The sequence below is a fragment of the Carassius auratus genome, chromosome 16 (assembly GCF_003368295.1).
Source record: "Carassius auratus strain Wakin chromosome 16, ASM336829v1, whole genome shotgun sequence".
NCBI lineage: Eukaryota > Metazoa > Chordata > Actinopteri > Cypriniformes > Cyprinidae > Carassius > Carassius auratus.
In genome coordinates, this window is record NC_039258.1 from 2,156,700 (window position 1) to 2,175,928 (window position 19,229).

Here is a 19,229-nt window from a genome sequence, read left to right on the forward strand (position 1 = left end):
TTTTTGCCCTAATCCCTTAGATCTTCATTTATATTTTATTATCAATTATTCTTTATTTAGTTTTTTGTTTTTAGGTCAACAAAATTGTTTTTAATAGTTTTAGCCCTGGCTCTGTTTAATATTTTTGTGGAAAATGTATTTGTTTTTTGTTTTTGTTTTTTCAGGATTCTTTGGTGAATAGAATTTTCAAACCGTATTTAATTATAAATATTTATATATATATATATATATATATATATATATATATATATATATATATATATATATATATATATATATATATATAAATAATCCCTTTTTCAATTTCTGAGCCTTCCCTTAATGCGCATTTAAAAAGTCACAAAATATCGAAAATAATTAATGATGTCAAAATGTTTCCCTTTTTTCACCATAGACTTTTTAAAGTGTGAATGCTAAAAATACCACTTAATTAACAACTAATAAATTACATAGACTTCAGTGTTTCAGAGACAGAGAAACCACACTGAAAAAAAAGGTTATCTTAAAATGATTTTCATGTGGTAAAATTAATTTTGTTAAATTAATTGATTTGATAAAAAACTAAAACAAATTAAGGGTAAGATTGAGTATTACTAGAAATACAGTAGCTCTTTAATATAACAATTACAGGTTACCACTTTTAGTATTGGATTATAATTAACAGTCATCTCCCAAGCCATACCTAGAACAGTCTGTGTGTAAGCTTGTTTGGACAATGTTTTAGGATTAATTATGGCAAAACAACTCAAGTGACTGACATTGCTGGTATGTATGGCAAGTAGGCTTCTAAAATCATGTCATACTTTTGAAGCTAAGCTGATGAGATTTAGAACCACTTTTAACATTGTCCATGAATCATTTATTGATTATCACATGACACGATAACTGGTGGAATTACTTTCAGTGACATCTGGATCTTAAGTTACCGGTTCAGTCCCCTCTGGAGTGACCTGAGGTTAAGTGTCCTGCTCAAGGGCACAGTCAGTGGTGATAGTTAATGGAGCTACAACCTTTCAGCTACCAGCTGAGATCAATTAACCATTAAGCTACAGAACACCACCCAAACAATGTGAGCGTGATGGTTACCATAGTGGGGAATGATGGCCCAGGCCATGGCCGCAGCGTAGATGCCTCCAATCATCCAGAACATGCAGAGCCAGCTCAAGTGCTCCCCACGCTTCTCTTGAGCCAGAAACTCAGAGTAATAAGAGAACACGATGGGAATAGAGCCACCGATCCTACAGCACAAAACAGAGAGGGACTCTTATGTTAAAATTAAACATAACAGTGCATTTGTGCACCATTATAATTTTTTTGAATTTGAATTGAGCTGGTAAAAATACCAAGAAGTAGGTAAGTGCTGTTTTCATTACATTCATCACAAAAACACAAAAAACTATAACAATGACAAAAGCACATAAAATCACTAACTAAAATGAAAATGACAACTGATAAAAATAAAAGCTAATTCAAAATGGACAAAAAGTTAACTCTCTCTCTCTCGCTCTCTCTCTATATATACACATATTGTATATACATTTATACATATTTGCTTGCTCTCATTTATGTAAAATATTTTGTATTTTGATTCAAATTCTGTAGTCGTATTAATTTTATCTGAAAGGGAGCCAAATTCTCCCCTACCTTCATATCTATTTTTTTTATATATATATTTATAATAAATGTAAAAGAGACTGTAGGTGTTGTGAACTGTGCATTTACCCCACACCAGAGAGCAGACGACAGAACAGGAAAGAGCTGTATCCTTGGACAAAGGAGGAGAAGAAAGCAAAGACACTGTTGATGGAGAGAGAGATAAGAAGGGTCTGTCGACGGCCGATTCTGTCAGCCAGACCTCCCCACACAAAGGCACCCACCATCATACCCAGATACACAATTAGACCTGCGAGAGAAAGACACAGAGAGACAGGCCGATCAATACCTATACCAGCGTCCTGTCCCAATCAGGATACTCCAAACAGACAGTAAATCAAAGTGACATTTCTGGAACTGGAGCCAAAATACGATTAAAATGTCAAAGTTGTGCTTCTTTTATAGAAGGGAACATTTTCATTGTTTTGTTCCTGACAGCTCAAATTCATTTTGCATTGTGTGTGTGTGCGAGTGTATTGGTGTATTCACACTGACGGCTCTTTCACAGCTCCAGCACCAGCTGGTCATGTGACTGCCGGTGTGAACACAGACAGGCGTCACCCGGCAGACTGCTGGCACCGCTGGCATAGATGTGCTGCCACGGCAATCAGAAAGCAGGGACTCATCCATGGATACAATATAAATGACCCAAGGAAAATGATATTCCTCAGATGTTGCTCTTTCGCTTCTGATTAATGTCGTTTTAATCACATTAGGTCTTGTTAGCTAAGCTAGCTAAGCACACCAGCATCTGAAAACACAATGGCTCTGTTCCAAAACCTAATGAGCTGTCGTACTGTCTGCAGCCTGTATAGGCAACATCCTAACTCAAATGGAAATCACTACATTGACAATAACATAAATGTTCTACTCCTTATGTCATTTGCATGGGAGTTTCAAATCACCTAATATTTCCAGAAACACATATACATACATACATACACACACACACAAACACACACACACACACACACACACACACACATATTAGTGATACATTATGTATCCATTTAATCCTATATATATAGCCAAAAATATATTGTAAAATATACATTTTGCATTCAACCAAAAGCCAGAAAAGTATACTCTTGGCATTTTTTGGCATATGAAGGAATAGTCAGAATGTATTTTAAATTATTTAAAATATATTTTCTTGTGTATTTTGGCCAGAAATATCATGGCACTAATCATGTTTTGGCAATAACTATGGCATTAAAATAAATCACTTTAAATGTTATGATTACTAAATATATTTACTGCACGCACATGTTGGGTAAGACAGATTTGTAACTATATTGGAATACATTTAGTAATACCTTTCAGTATTTAATGAATTGCATTTATAAACACTTTTCTTCATTTCACCATCAGAACCAACAGTTAGACTCCGATGAGCATCTGTGCTGGTGTCTGGTGTTTCTGCAGGTGTTTGAGATGATGCTGCAAATGTTGAAGTAGCATTAAAGTTGACTTTGTGAGGCAGCTGTCAGCATTACTTTTCTCTCACCTTGGCCTCATAATGGGCCGCTATGGCTGACAGCCGTGATGATGAGCCTTGATAGGCATCACTGCAATGCAGCACAGGGGTCTGTTATCTCAAGCCCTCCTCTCCAGGGCCCTTCGGCTTCCACTGCACAAACCCTGCACAGCACATGCCCGCGGCTCTCAGCACCTCCTGACTGAAGCGCTGTGTCCACTGGGCAATGCATTAGCAGAGAGGAGCAGCGCTAAAATGGGATGGTGGGATTTAAATATGACAAGACTGCTCTCTTATTAGCAGTAGAAAGATGTGTCTGCAGTCTGAGTTGAATTCGATGGGATAACAAATTGGGTGATGAAAACAACACTAAGGTAATGGTGAATCGGTCAAAGCATTTGCTGAAAAAAAAGTGTCAAATTAAAAATATATGATCACACTGCAAGAAAAAAAACTAAAAAAATTTACTTTACTTGTGAATACATTTATAATTCATTACACAGTTTAAAATAGTTTTTTTTTATTAAAATATCTGAACATCCAAAAATAGAATAAATCTAAATAAAAATAATAATCATTTTAGTAATATTTTAAAAGATAATATATCTTTATATATATATATATATATATATATATATATATATATATATATATCTTTATATATATATCTTTATATATATATATCTTTATATATATATATCTTTATATATATCTTTATATATATATATCTTTATATATATATATCTTTATATATATATATATCTTTATATATATATATATCTTATATATATATATATATATATATATATATATATATATATATATATATATATATATATATATACAGTATTGTTCAAAATAATAGCAGTACAATGTGACTAACCAGAATAATCAAGGTTTTTAGTATATTTTTTATTGGTACGTGGCAAACAAGTTACCAGTAGGTTCAGTAGATTGTCAGAAAACAAACAAGACCCAGCATTCATGATATGCACGCTCTTAAGGCTGTGCAATTGGGCAATTAGTTGAAAGGGGTGTGTTCAAAAAAATAGCAGTGTCTACCTTTGACTGTACAAACTCAAAACTATTTTGTACAAACATTTTTTTTTTCTGGGATTTAGCAATCCTGTGAATCACTAAACTAATATTTAGTTGTATGACCACAGTTTTTTAAAACTGCTTGACATCTGTGTGGCATGGAGTCAACCAACTTGTGGCACCTCTCAGCTGTTATTCCACTCCATGATTCTTTAACAACATTCCACAATTCATTCACATTTCTTGGTTTTGCTTCAGAAAGAGCATTTTTGATATCACCCCACAAGTTCTCAATTGGATTAAGGTCTGGAGATTGGGCTGGCCACTCCATAACATTAATTTTGTTGGTTTGGAACCAAGACTTTGCCCGTTTACTAGTGTGTTTTGGGTCATTGTCTTGTTGAAACAACCATTTCAAGGGCATGTCCTCTTCAGCATAGGGCAACATGACCTCTTCAAGTATTTTAACATATGCAAACTGATCCATGATCCCTGGTATGCGATAAATAGGCCCAACACCACAGTAGGAGAAACATGCCCATATCATGATGCTTGCACCTCCATGCTTCACTGTCTTCACTGTGTACTGTGGCTTGAATTCAGTGTTTGGGGGTCGTCTCACAAACTGCCTGTGGCCCTTGGACCCAAAAAGAACAATTTTACTCTCATCAGTCCACAAAATGTTCCTCCATTTCTCTTTAGGCCAGTTGATGTGTTCTTTGGCAAATTGTAACCTCTTCTGCACATGCCTTTTTTTAACAGAGGGACTTTGCGGGGGATTCTTGAAAATAGATTAGCTTCACACAGACGTCTTCTAACTGTCACAGTACTTACAGGTAACTCCAGACTGTCTTTGATCATCCTGGAGGTGATCATTGGCTGAGCCTTTGCCATTCTGGTTATTCTTCTATCCATTTTGATGGTTGTCTTCCGTTTTCTTCCACGTCTCTCTGGTTTTGCTCTCCATTTTAAGGCATTGGAGATCATTTTAGCTGAACAGCCTATCATTTTTTGCACCTCTTTATAGGTTTTCCCCTCTCTAATCAACTTTTTAATCAAAGTACGCTGTTCTTCTGAACAATGTCTTGAACGACCCATTTTCCTCAGCTTTCAAATGCATGTTCAACAAGTGTTGGCTTCATCCTTAAATAGGGGCCAACTGATTCACACCTGTTTCTTCACAAAATTGATGACCTCAGTGATTGAATGCCACACTGCTATTTTTTTGAACACACCCCTTTCAACTAATTCAACTAATTGCCCAATTGCACAGCCTTAAGAGCGTGCATATCATGAATGCTGGGTCTTGTTTGTTTTCTGACAATCTACTGAACCTACTGGTAACTTGTTTGCCACGTAGCAATAAAAAAATATACGAAAAACCTTGATTATTCTGGTTAGTCACATTGTACTGCTATTATTTTGAACAATACTGTATATATATATATATATATATATATATATATATATATATATATAATAATATAATTATAATATATATTTATGTGTGTGTGTGAAATATTTCATATAACATTCACGTAAAATGTATATATATATATTGTGTGTATATATATATATATATATATATACACACACACATACACCTACACACACACATACATACATACATACATAAATACAGTATATACACACACTGAAATTATCTATACATATATAAATTAAAACTATAAATGTATATATCTTCAAATAAACAATAAAACCATATTTTTACTAGAAAATAAGACAAAATAATATTTGTGCATATTTTTCTTGTGTTAAAGAACAACTTCACATTATTCAAAAAAAAAAATTTTTGTTTAGTGTATACTATAGACTGGGTGAAAGCATGATCATAATCTCAATAATATTCCATAAACAATGTGTTGAGCATTTGCATTCTGTGAAACTCTGCGGTGCTTTCCGCTGAATTCAGCACTCATGCAGGCCTGTTTATGACCTTCAAAGGCAATGATGCAGTGCACATTTGCTAATGAGACCTGAACAATAGAGATGACAACACTGAACATGTGCTGTGTGATTTTACACAACTCGCTCACCTGACAGCATTAATAAACACGGCTGTGCTCGAAGTTTACCACGTGTCTTGAATTTAAAGGTTTTACACTGCCACTGCTACACTGATGCAACACGACCAAGCCAATAAAGGCTCTGGGATGGCTAAGTGGGCATGACATCACAGGGGTCTTAGAGATGAAGGAGAGACGAGGGGCGGGGCAAGAGCCTGGAGACAGTTGACCTCTGCCTCTTCTTCCTTCTCAGAGAGAGAGAGAGCAGAGGGGGAAGGGCGAGAGAGGATTCTCCAGCACAGTGACAGGAAAGTACACAGGCTCCAGGGCAGCGAAAGTGAGAGAAAAAGAGAGAGAAAGTGGGGGAGGGGACGAGAGACTATTTATAGAGCCTTTTTTTTTTTTCTGCGAGTGTGTCTATGCGTCACAGATGAGGGGAGCGCGATGGACTGTGGCGGGTTTGTGTATTGGGTTCTTCAGTTTCACCCGGACTAATGTGCCGTTTGGCACCCGGTGTTCAGGTGAGGAACAGGCTAAACGTGCGTAAATCTATCTATCTATCTATCTATCTATCTATCTATCTACCTGTCTTTTATTTTCTATCTCTGAGCCATGTAACATCCATCCATACATCCATCCATCCAAACAAACGTCCAATACAAATCCGTTAAGCCATAAAATCTCCCTGACAGGTGATTTGACATAACATTTAAAGTCCCCATGAAATCAAAAGTTAGTATCAATATGTTAGTCCTAAGGTTACTATATATAAGGCAGTGTGTTACAAAACAGTGACAAAATTCATAATTAGAAAATACAAGCATTCAAAGCTTACAGTTCGTAACTTGCACCAAAATAGTTCAACAAATTATTTTTTTGACGTCACATCAAACTTCATCTTCTCATCAAATCTTCTGATCAATCAAATGCCCTCTACAATCCGAAGTGCCCACCCCCCGCAGTATAGCCTCAGCCTCAGACGTCACGTCCACGGACCACTGGCTAAAAGTCTGATGCATATGGGACACAAAAGTGGAGACATTTCAGAAGTGTCAAAGTCATCATCAGATTGGATGAATTATACAGGATTTCAGGGAGACATGTGTCGTGTTCTTAAACGTTCCACCTGGAAATAAAATTGCTGTGGTACCAAACCCCCTCACGAAAAGAAGAAAGCCGCCGAGTTTACAACTGTGACGATTAGCGCTTATCAGGATCAACTAAACACTGGATATTCAAAAGTATGGATATTCACGGCATATAATCTTTAAAATATGTCCGAGAGTTTTACAGAGAGTCTGTTATTTTAGCGACATTTCCATGCCCCGAAATGTGATGCTGAACGAAACAAACTGTGATTGGTTGTTTGACATGTCAGTCGAACGGCCTCATGGGCGGGCCTTGGCCAATGAAAGCTGCCATGAGTTCCAGACCTTCAGCCATCAGTCTCCTTGCACTATAAATTGACACTGAAGCTGCGGCTGAGATTGGTCATTTGTTCACAGTGTATTATTTCCTGTACAGTGAATGGCTCGTACTGCACGAACCACGGCAACTTCACACGAACCACGGCAACGCGAACAGTCTGGTCCGGACTTTGGCTCTGGTCCTGGGATGCCATCGCACGGGGTGGATCATATGCACAAGACGGCACATATTAAAAACTTTTACAACTACTCAGCATGATTATGACAACTTTTTTTTTCTACTAAGTGTTTCATATTGAATCTAGGGGTAATCTATTAGACTGTGGCTGTCAAATGTGGCCTTACCGAGCTCAACTGCTATTTTAAAAAAGGGGGCAGGGCTGCTAGATATGTCCCGCCCTCTCTTCCTGTTTCTGTTGAAATTACGTCACCACATTAAATAATGCTGCATGTTTCAAGGCACTTCAGGGGACCTTTAATGAGACGATTTACTTTCAGTGTCTTGATAATAATAATCATAATAAAAGTGTCCATCTTATTTTCATATTACACACGAAAGAAATGCAGTTTCTTCTCATTAAGGCCTCATTCGTTGCATGTAAGCTCATTAGTAGAGAAACATGCAGGTTGACTGCTGGGTGCAGTGAGCAGAAACAAACCCACCGCGGGCCATTTCTTCCCACACATCCACGCGGTTGGATTTTATTGGAGAGTGTCATGTGACAGAGGCTGAAGCATTTCTGCTGCAGAGCTGCAGCTGCGTGTGCATTAAAACGTTTCAGCACTAGGACCCAGCAGAGATACAGATGGCACTCCTGCATGAGTCAGGGCTGTTTTGTAACAGGGGAGAGACCAAGGGCCCTGTTCCCCAATGGTACTCTCACACACACGCTCAGCTGAGATCCACGCCAAGTGAATATATCAATGAACAAGCACTGACATGAGCACACAAGCTCACATTATAAACCAGGGATGTGAACCTTACGACCAGGAAAACACATCAGTAATGTCCCAATAATCCCTTAAAAGATCATTTAGCAAACAGTTAACATAAGGAAATAATGAATATGGTTTAAGAGCAGCAACACCTGCGTGCATGCATGAGCAGAGCAGAGCAGTTAAGACTACCAAAATGTCTGTGTATATTATATAATGTAACATGATATTCAGGGACTCCATCCATGCAAACGGGCTAGTATAATATTCTATCACAGACCACAAGGAGACAAAACAAGCCATGAAAGCACACTGTGCTGTTCAGCATGTCTATTGTCAGTTAATTATAGCTCAAACTGCGTCAATGCTGCGTCGGGTTTGACCAGGATGGAGAATGGTGTGCTTGCTGTATGGACTGACAGATGGTGAAATGGGCACAAGATGACAGTGGGAACTGCCCTTAAGATTTTGTTTATGTTACAGAAAGTTTTTTTTCTGTGACCACTGACAGAGATTTGAAACATCTCTACTGAAAAAATAAACAACTTACATTAGCGTAATCTGGCTTGCTGGTCTTAGTTGGTTTTACAAGAGTTTTGGGCATTTTTTAGACCAGATTAGACTAGCAAACCAGCATAGTGAATATGTGAAACATGAATATCAGTGGTATCTTCTGTGCAACACAAAAGAAGATCTCAGGCAGAATATTTGAGGTTCTGTTTTCCATAATGCATTTCCAAAAATGCAGATACTGCCAAGCTTTAAAAAGGGCCATGAAATATCATCAACAAGTAAAATATCTTCAGCAAATTTCTTTGTAAGGAAGAGTGTAACTTGGACACTGTGCCTAACACTTCATTTTGTATTTCATAGAAAAAGATAATCATACATGGTTGAAAAATGTAGTATTTTTGAGTAAACTAATCCTGTATCATCCAGTTTCATTAAATGTATTTATCCAATTTTTCAATCCTACACATATTCCAAAAATAATCAGCTCTCTCTCTCTCTCTCTCTCTCTCTCTCTATATATATATATATATATATATATTGTTACGCCTGAGACTGTATTTTTTTTGTTGTTTCTTTTTCCCTTTCTCTCCTCTCTTGTCTTTTCGTGTGTGGAGGTAGGTTTACGAGGAGCACCGGCATCTTTCAAAAAGACGAGGGTAGAGCAACATCCTCAGAAAGAGAGGCGTGAGAGAGTGGAATGTTTGCTGTTCATCTTGTTGGACATTGTTGAGGCTGTTATCATATTTATTGCAAGAATTTGTTCAATTTTTGAGTGAACAATTGAAACGTTTATTGGTCTTTCCCTCACATTTTTCTCTTTCATTATTCTGAGTGTGAGAGACCATAAATCTGTCTAGCAAGTTGTTTGTGTCTTGTAAACGCTGTAGGGGCGTATATATACAATAAATGATAATCTCTTGTTCTTTGAAATCACAATAATGGGGAAGACTGGTGACTTGGCAGTGGTCCAGAAGACAATCACTGACACCCTCCACAAAGAGGGTAGATCACAGAAGGTCATTACTGAAAGGGCTGGCTGTTCACAGAGTGCTGTATCAAAGCATATTAAATGCAAAGTTGACTGGAAGGAAGAAAATGGTTAGGGAAAAGTGCACAAGCAACAGGGATGATTGCAAGCCTTAGAATACTGTTAAGAAAAGCTGATTCAAACACTAGGGAGATCTTCAAAAGGAGTTGAATGAAGCTGGAGTCAGTGCATCAAGAGTCACCACGCTCAGACGTCTACAGGAAAAGGACTACCAAGCCACTTCTTCAACAGAGCCATCAGAAGCATCTTACAAGAGCTAAGGAGAAAAAGAACTGGACTATTGCTCAGTGGTCCAAAGTCCTCTTTTCAGATAAAAGTAAATGTTGCATTTCATTTGGAAATCAAGGTCTGGAGTCTGGAGCAAGACTGGAGAGACACAGAATCCAAGCTGCTTGAAATCCAGTGTGAAGTCTGTGTCCGTTAGTGAATCGTTAGTGAAGTCAGTGATGATTTGGGGTGCCGTGACATCTGCTGGTGTTGGGCCATTGTGTTTTATCAAGTCCAAAGTCAATGCAGCTGTCTACCATAAGATTTTGGAGCACTTTATGCTTTTATCTGTTGACAAGCTTTACAGAGATGCTGATTTCCATTTCCAGGAGGATTTTAGCACCTGCCCTCAGAGCCAAAACCACTTCCAAGTGGTTTGCTGACCATGATATTACAGTGCTTGATTGACCACCAACATGCTTGAACTGAACCCCATATGAAATCTATGGAGTATTTTCAAGAGAAGACGAGAAACAGTTGATCCGAGCTGAAGGCTCAGTAGTGCCTCAGCAGTGCCACAGGCTGATCACTCCCATGCAACACCTCAGGAGCCCCGACTAATTATTGAGTGCATAAATGAACATACTTTAAAGAACTTGAGCTTTTTGACTTGAATTTTTTTTTGTATTAATCTTAGGAAATATTCTAATATTTTGAAATTGTGGATTTTTGTCTTTCATGAGCTGTAAGCTCTAATCATTCAAATTAAACCAAAAAACTTTTATAATGTTTTACTTTACATGTATTTAATCTAGAATATATTAGTAGTTTAAAATAAGTTACAAAAAAAAGAATTCTGCAGAAAAAAATAGTTTTTCATGATATTATAATATTTTGAGATGCACCTGTACACGCACGCACGCACGCACACAAACACACACACACACACACAAACACACACATAAATGAATTATATATATATATATATATATATATATATATATATATATATATATATATATATATATATATATATATATACTGCATATTTAAGCCTATAATTTTATATTTCTCCATTGTTTTTATTTTAGTTATGTCATTCACAAGTCTTTCTTGGATTGCAGTACTTTACCTTTATGAATTTAGCAAACATACAAAAGAGGACAAATACAAATAATTTGTCAAAGATCCAACAATAATCATAGTATTGTGATCTTTCCCTGATTAAATGTGTTAAGAACACAGCTTTGTCTTTTTTGTCTAATTAAAAAACATGTTTTACTTCAAATTAGTTCTTGCTAATAAACAACATTTTTTGCTCATAATTGCAAAAATAAATAAATAAAAGCTTATAAGCTGTTCTCGACTTACCCAGCATCCCTTTGTTGGGCTCAGACAAACACATGTCTTTCTCAGCACTAGGGAGTACGAATCCCACCACGAAGATCTCCACGCCATCAGCCATGAGGGCCAGACCCAGCACAAAGTACAGGGTCCACTGGAAACGGCCGTGGCCACACTCCTGGAGGATGGTCTCATACTGCTGGGCAAGCTCCTCCTGGTCCTTCCTCCTTTCGCCCTCATACTGCGACTTGTCCCGGAACTGAGATTGTCCCACTCCATCCACCTGTCTGTCGGCCTTCTCAACTGAGTCATTTCTGGGGATGCCCTGGTACTCGCCCTCGTAGATCTCATCATCCTCATCGTGGCCCTCTGTGGAGTCGCTGTGAGCCCCTTCGTCGTCGTTGGCCCGGCTGTTGCTGCGGTAGTAGCTGCCATCCTGGGCCTGCACGGGGTAATCGTCATCATCGTCTTCCTCTTCAAAGCGAGTGTAAGAGCGTTTGCTGTATTCGTCGCTCACCCTGTCCACATGTCGGCCCACCTTTTTACCTGCTTGCCTTTTGACTTCTTTGGCAATGTCCTTAGCCCCCTTAATGAAGGCCGAACGGTCTCTGTAACCCTCCTCCATGGTTCAAATTTGTGCGCTGATGTAAAGAGAATTAGAACTGGGTGTCAGGAGCTGCCTGTTTGCATGTAGTAGAGTGAAGCTGGGCTGAAGAAGTTCAGGACCCTGGACAGCAGCTTCTAGAGCAAAGAGCCCTGAAAATATACAAGAACACAAGCTGTTATTCAAGATGAAAGACTGAGGCATTAAAGCGAATTCTTTACAACATTAACACAATTTCCAATTAATTTCCAATTAAATCATACATCACATAAGGCACGCTATTATAAATTATATGTTATAAATGATGGTATATAAAATAAATTTAAATATTTTAAATATATCAAAAATACTTAAAAATGTACAAAGTATAAATAAAAAGTTAACGATTTTTAAGTATTTTTGCATAATGATTGTAATAGTTTATCTGCACAGCATGCAAGCACATATCAATAAAATAAATCACTGCATTTCAGTAACTATTTTTTGTGCTTAAGTTTTATTAAATAAATGTCATAATGCAAAAACTCTAAAAAATGTATATCTCACTGTTTAGTGAATACAGGTGGTCTGTAATCTGTATATTCTCAAAAACAGGTCCATCAGATGCTATTCTAGCTAATCAACCATAATTTCTAATATGGACTTGCAAAGCACATGATTTTAATTTCTTAAACAATGGCTTTTTGTTTTGTGCACAGTTTAACTGTTCATATCTATGCATTTTCCCCACAATATTTAATATATTAAATATCAGTTAGAAAGATAGTCTGCCAGGTCAAAATCCAGGCATCTGGCTTCTACTATTTTAGCTAATAGCAACCATCTATTCCATCTTAGTTCTGCTAAAGGGCATGCTTAGACCATATAGAAATCATATAAAACCAGCTATTACACTGAGCTTGGTTTCAGCAGGATTTTCAAGCATTGATATTACCTGAATAAACTTGATTATGTTTAATCAGCTTTGTGATAACAGCAAGAAATACACATGGAATTAAAATTATTGTAAGCTAAAAGCACAATTACAAATGACTACATGAATAACCCTGACAGCATGTAAATAGGTACAGCAGCTCAGTGACCTTGTTTCATCCAGTTTACATTCTGGAGGAAAACACTTTAAGAACCAATTGAGTCTCCCTGAAAAAAAGCGATCAAATTGTTCCCAAAGGAAATTCATAAAAACATCAGTCTGTGTTGCCTTCTACAATCTGTTGAAATTGGTCTGGATCCTGTTATTGCATTAATAATCTAATATACATAATTGAGCCACATTAATAATATCAGGGGTACTTAGGAGCTCTACAGCACAGATAAAAATCTTGCACAGATATAGATCAGATAAAGTTCAGAAATCTGAACAAACCTGAAAGGGATGAGATTTAGGGTTATGAAATAAAAACCAGAGATGGTGATGAACAACTACAGAACAACTGATGTAACATGATTTTTAAATGAATAACACCTATGAAATGGTTCTTGTTATCTAATGAGAATGAGTGAGTCAAAATAAAACTCACTACTAAATCCTTCACTGAGGATCCTGACATACATTTTATCATGTTCATTTCAATAATATAATATAACAATGATGCCTTTTGCCACAATGACTTTGAAGATCAAGGTAAACTTAATTTGTGTTTCCCGGGAAACATGCAAGTGTCTTCTGTTGCTTCCGAAGGGCAATATTAAATGGAAAAAAATATTCTATTTCAACAAAATAAGAAAGATTTGGGCATCTTCATCCTGTTCTTTTCTCTCTCTCTGATTGTGTATTCCTCTCTGAATAGAGCTCATCAGTGCTCAGCTCACTTCACCCCGAGTCTGTGAAGATAATGAGTGAATCTGGGATATCTGTCAGCACTGCTCTTCTCGAGTCCTATTACATTATCACGGCACTAATAAGTGAATACACAGAAACAGACCAGTCATGTGGACTGTAGAGCCAATAAAACAAATTGGCGTGCTTCTCGCAGTACTCCAAGTAAACACTCCGATGGTTGTAAAGCTATAAATGTCTGTAAAGGTGAATCTGGGGCGCTATGAGCTCACCAACAGATGCGATTGGTCCAAGGGAGAAATGGCCCAGTTGGCGGCAGCAGGCATGGATCTGCCTTATGCTGTCCTCTGTGGTGGTTTCATTCTCACTTGTACAATCCCTGCATGCTCTCTCAGCATGTGCACGCGTCTGCCAATAGAGGCCTGCGCTGCCATTGTGAAAATCATTTTAAGATTGATTGGTTTCAGCGCTGATTATTATACAAGAATTCATGCAAGTTTTTAATCGATACAGCACTGACACATGATGAAAATTCATCATCAGCACTGCGGCCACGCTCAGGGAACTAATTTTTCTTTCAAAACACATAAATAAGAATGATGGTTTGACTTATTTATCATTTACTCAACCTCATGTCATTCCAAACCTTTCTTCTGTGGTACACAAAGCATATTTTTGTCTTGTGTTTTTTTGTGTTTGTTTGTTTTTATTTATTTATTTTTTTTATATATTTTATTCATGAAAATTGGTGGGGTCCACACAAACATTGGACCCAACTATCACTTTAAAAGTTTGGAAAATCTTTTGGTTACTGCATTAAATGATACAGTTTACTCCAAATTTTTATTTTGAGATTATTTACCAGGGTTATAATCATTAACTTTATAACTGCTAAAAAAAATTGTTTTAAATAAAAAATAAAATAAAATGTAGCTTTGGAAACTAACTGAAATATGTTTAAGTTGAAGCACTAAATGTATTAAATATAATTAAATAAAACTAAAACCTAAGTAGTAAACCTAATAGTATAAATAATAATAAAAAAAAACTAATAAAAAGTACAAAAACACATTACATAAAAACCTATGATTTAAAAAGTAAATGATGAAAGAATTGTTCATTTATGCTTTAAGAGCTCTCAATGATATTCAGTGTCAAACCATTAAACATGTAAATAAGCCAGCGCAGGCAGAGCACATTATCATGCCATGGTAACCGTCTCCCCCACATTTCCCAAATCTGTCTCATCTCTATTGCGGTCTGCAGATGGGACAGCAATAGTGGTGTGCAGGAGCAGCGGTGTGTGTGAGATAGCTCTGCTGGGAACAACAGTCTTTCTCTTGGTGGAACGTGTGCGTTTCAATTAGACTGGTACAGGAACACATGTCAGCGCTACAGAACAGGGCCTAAAAGCTCTGTGAAGCAAAGCCTAGCCCAGAGCTGTCAAATCTACTCGCTAATGCAATATGAGATTACAGGCCTTTTAGATGTGATTTAGGACTGCGGTAGATCAAAACAGACAAGGAAGAGAGTGCCTTTCTTAAATGCAGTAATAAATGAGATTTCCTCTAGATCTGTTACAAATCAAGAGGGATGGTACACTGCAAAACTACTTGCCTTTTATGTTTCTTTTATTTATTTATACAGTATATGCACCATATATTACCGATTACAGATTGTTTCTGCAATGGAATAAAAAAAAAGATAAAAGATTGTAAAAGATTTAGAATTTTTATTACTATTTTCACAGAAATGTGAGATATAAATTTATTTATATTACAATTACAAGTTCTAAAGACCAGCTGAGTAAAAAAATCTGCTTTAAAAAAAAAAAAATCTGATTTGTGAGATGTAAACTTGCGATTGAGTTTTGTTATTTGGTTGCAGAAACAATTTTTTTATTATTTTTATTGAATTATTTAGGATACACAATTATGAAGCAGCGTGACTGTTTTAAAGTTGATTATAATAATAAATCTTTCTTGAGCATCAAATCAGTATATTGATGATTGATTTCTGTATATTAGAACGATGCTGAGAATTTAGCTTTGCATCCCTGGAAAGAAAATACATTTTAAAATATATTAAAAATACAATACACTTATTTTAAAAGACAATATTATTTCAGAATATTCATGTTTTTCCTGCATTTTAATCAAATAAATGCATCCTTGGTGAGCAAAATAAATATGAGAATAGATGTTGTTCTAACATGACAAACTGATCAAATAAATATAAATATTCTAACGTGTTTCTTCATTGTATTAATTTCTGTAAATTTCATCTGTGATTTTTATATTTTCCTCTTTGCCCTTAATTTAACTTTTGATAGTCTTTTTGTAAAATCATTTTACTTAACCTAAATCACATAATCCAATTAAGTTTAATTTAACAAATTCTGGTTTAGATTACAAAGAAAATGAGCATTAATAAAAACAGATTATATTCTGCACTACTTGTATAGTGATTTATGGATCTTTAAGAGAGCTCAAGCTGTGATCACTGTACAGTCCTGGTTAATCTGTTTGTCTGATAAACACACAGGGATCATAAAGTCATCTTGTTTGGGTGTGTTTTCTGGTGATCTGATATCGTGTTACAATAACTCCATCTAGTAGCTAATGTCAATGAAAATCCCTCATGCAGATGTTTAGGATCACATCAAATGGCTTTGACAAAATTATGATATTCAGAGATAAACAGGGTTGTCAACTGATTGTGAATGCAGAAATGTCTCTTTCTTTACCAAAACATGCAAATAAATAGTCACATTAAGGATCATCTGCATCCATGACTACATTCCCATAATTCATCAACCCACGGCATGTTCATCTCTGCAAAAAACATAAGCAGATGCCTCTTTAGCATTTAGAGGAAATTATAATGCTGCCTTGTAAAATACCTTATTTTGACCAAATTCTAAAACAGCATCTCATGCATCTTTCACAGAGACTTCAATCCCACAATGCTTTAGGAAGAGCTTAGTAAAACATCCAATATAGCAAAGTGTTGATTCTAAATATGATTCGATAGCTAAAATGATCATTTATTGAAAAGACACAAACTGATCCAATAGTTCTGTGTGCTGTGTATTTTTACACTCTTAAAAATAAAGGTTCTTCATTGGCATTCATGGTTCCATGAAGAACCTTAAACATCAATGGAACCTATCCAAGGTTCTTTATAACAGAAAATTTTTCTTTAGACTGTTAAAATAATAATAAAAAAGGGACTTTGTGGAACCCAGAATTGTTCACTGTGAAAACCCTCTTTTGGAACTTTTATTTTTAAGAGTGTAGCCTAGCAACAGAATCATGCCAAAGTCTATACTGAAGTCTGAACATTACTCAGGAATAGTACGTTTTATGTCTCTACTGCACAGTCCTTGTTCTAGAGAAGGACATTAAGCCGCCATGTGTTGCATTGAAGGGTCACTTTGGCCGAGCCAGTTAAATGCCAGCGGTCGAAGGTTGGCGATGAGCGAAGAGACCTGCTCAGCAACAGTGTCCTACAGAGCTGCAAAGCATGTGGAGAGAGAGAGAGAGAGAGAGGAGGAGCCTGTGCTCGCTGCCAGAGCAATGCAAACACACACAAGGCCAAAAACACTTAGACTTGGGACTGCTTAACTGAGCTGTTTCTTCATGGGAAATATCATTACATCACTTGCTCATTTTTCTGTCATTCAGTGGATCCCCTGAAGTGAATGGGTGCCATCAGAATGAAAGTCCAAACAGCTGCTAAGATGATCCACACCACTCAAGTGCATCAGTTAACATCCTGTGAAGTGAAAACCTGCATGTTTGTGAGAAAGATATCCATCATTTTTACATTTTTTATGTTAAACTGTTGCTTCCAAGTAAAAATGTAAGTCCTATTCATAATATTGCTTTCACTGGTGAAAGATGAGGTTAGTCATTTTGTCTAAATCAATAGAGAAATATGCAAAGATCAAACAGTACAAAACCGTTCTAATATGTTGGTAAATTTTGATGGGAGAAGACAACAGTTGATAGACATTTCACTAGAAGAAACGTTATTATTGATATGGACTCGTATTTGGCCAAAAGAAACGGTTTAAAGTTTAAAAACCTAAAAGATGGATTTGTTTCTTACAAACATGCAGCTTTTTGGTTCAAAATGAATTTATTGTGATTATTGTGATGTTTTCATCAGCTGTTTGGACTCTCATTCTGACGGCACCCATTCACTGCAAAGGATCCATTGGTGAACAAGTGATGTAATGCTAAATTTATCCAAATCTGTTCTGATGTCAACAGTCACAACATTGGGGTGTACATAATATTAGACAAGAAACAACTTTCACAGAAAAATAAAAGTCACACATGTTTGGATCCAAGGAAAATGATTTGTGTCCTTATTTGATAAAAACGAGGCAAACAATTACATACATAAAGATTTGAGAAGACAAGAAGCACTCAAAACTAATTTCAAACTTTCAAATTAATGCATACATTCCTATTCCTATTTCCTACAGTACCACTGCTGTAAACCAATACTTGTTATTATTCATTTTAAGTCTGTAATTTACATACAAGGCATTATAAATCCTATGTCATCCCATATAATAACCCTATTAATACACTTAATGTGATAATTAATTATTAATTTAAATAATCTGAAAAGCAATTTCAGCCTTAACAGTGTGCCCTTCAGGAACAATACACGTCTTACCGAGCAATTTTCCACATTGTGACCGATTATCTGAACAAAATTTGAAATAAAGCTATCCATTGTTCACCAGACATATGGAATATGTGTATGATGAAACAGCCCAGGGGCTTTCCACAGGACAAACATGAGTATACTAACATCCACGGCATAACAGCAACTAGAATGTAATGAAGCAGTAAGCCTGATACAAACAAGTGAATGTATCTATAGGTGAATCTCAACCAAACCTGTTGTTCAGAACATGTTCAGGGCATAAATTAGCCAATGGTGAAAGTTTGAGAAGGGACTATCTGTTTGTTAGAGGGAGTGTTTGGAATCAAGCAATATTGTTGCAAAATTTAATTAGCTTGTAATGGCTAAGAAATGACACATTTCAGCTGTAATTTAGGACCACTTTTAAGGATCACATTTTAATTTCCACTACCATTCAAAAACTTGGGGTCAGTAAGACTTTTGTTCGATTTAGGATGCATTACATTTTTA

General features: G+C 36.3%; 1 protein-coding gene across 1 annotated transcript in view; it reads right to left on the minus strand.

Moving 5' to 3' along the window:
* Positions 1–19,229, minus strand: part of sv2a (synaptic vesicle glycoprotein 2A) — a 37,182-nt gene that overhangs the window by 9,298 nt on the left and 8,655 nt on the right. Inside the window, exons 2-4 of the mRNA XM_026283281.1 lie at positions 11,698–12,426; positions 1,723–1,903; positions 1,087–1,238 (exon numbers count right to left, since the gene is read on the minus strand). Of these exons, the coding sequence (XP_026139066.1) occupies positions 1,087–1,238; positions 1,723–1,903; positions 11,698–12,295 (931 nt within the window). The 5' untranslated portion in view covers positions 12,296–12,426. The remainder of the gene's footprint in view (positions 1–1,086; positions 1,239–1,722; positions 1,904–11,697; positions 12,427–19,229) is intronic.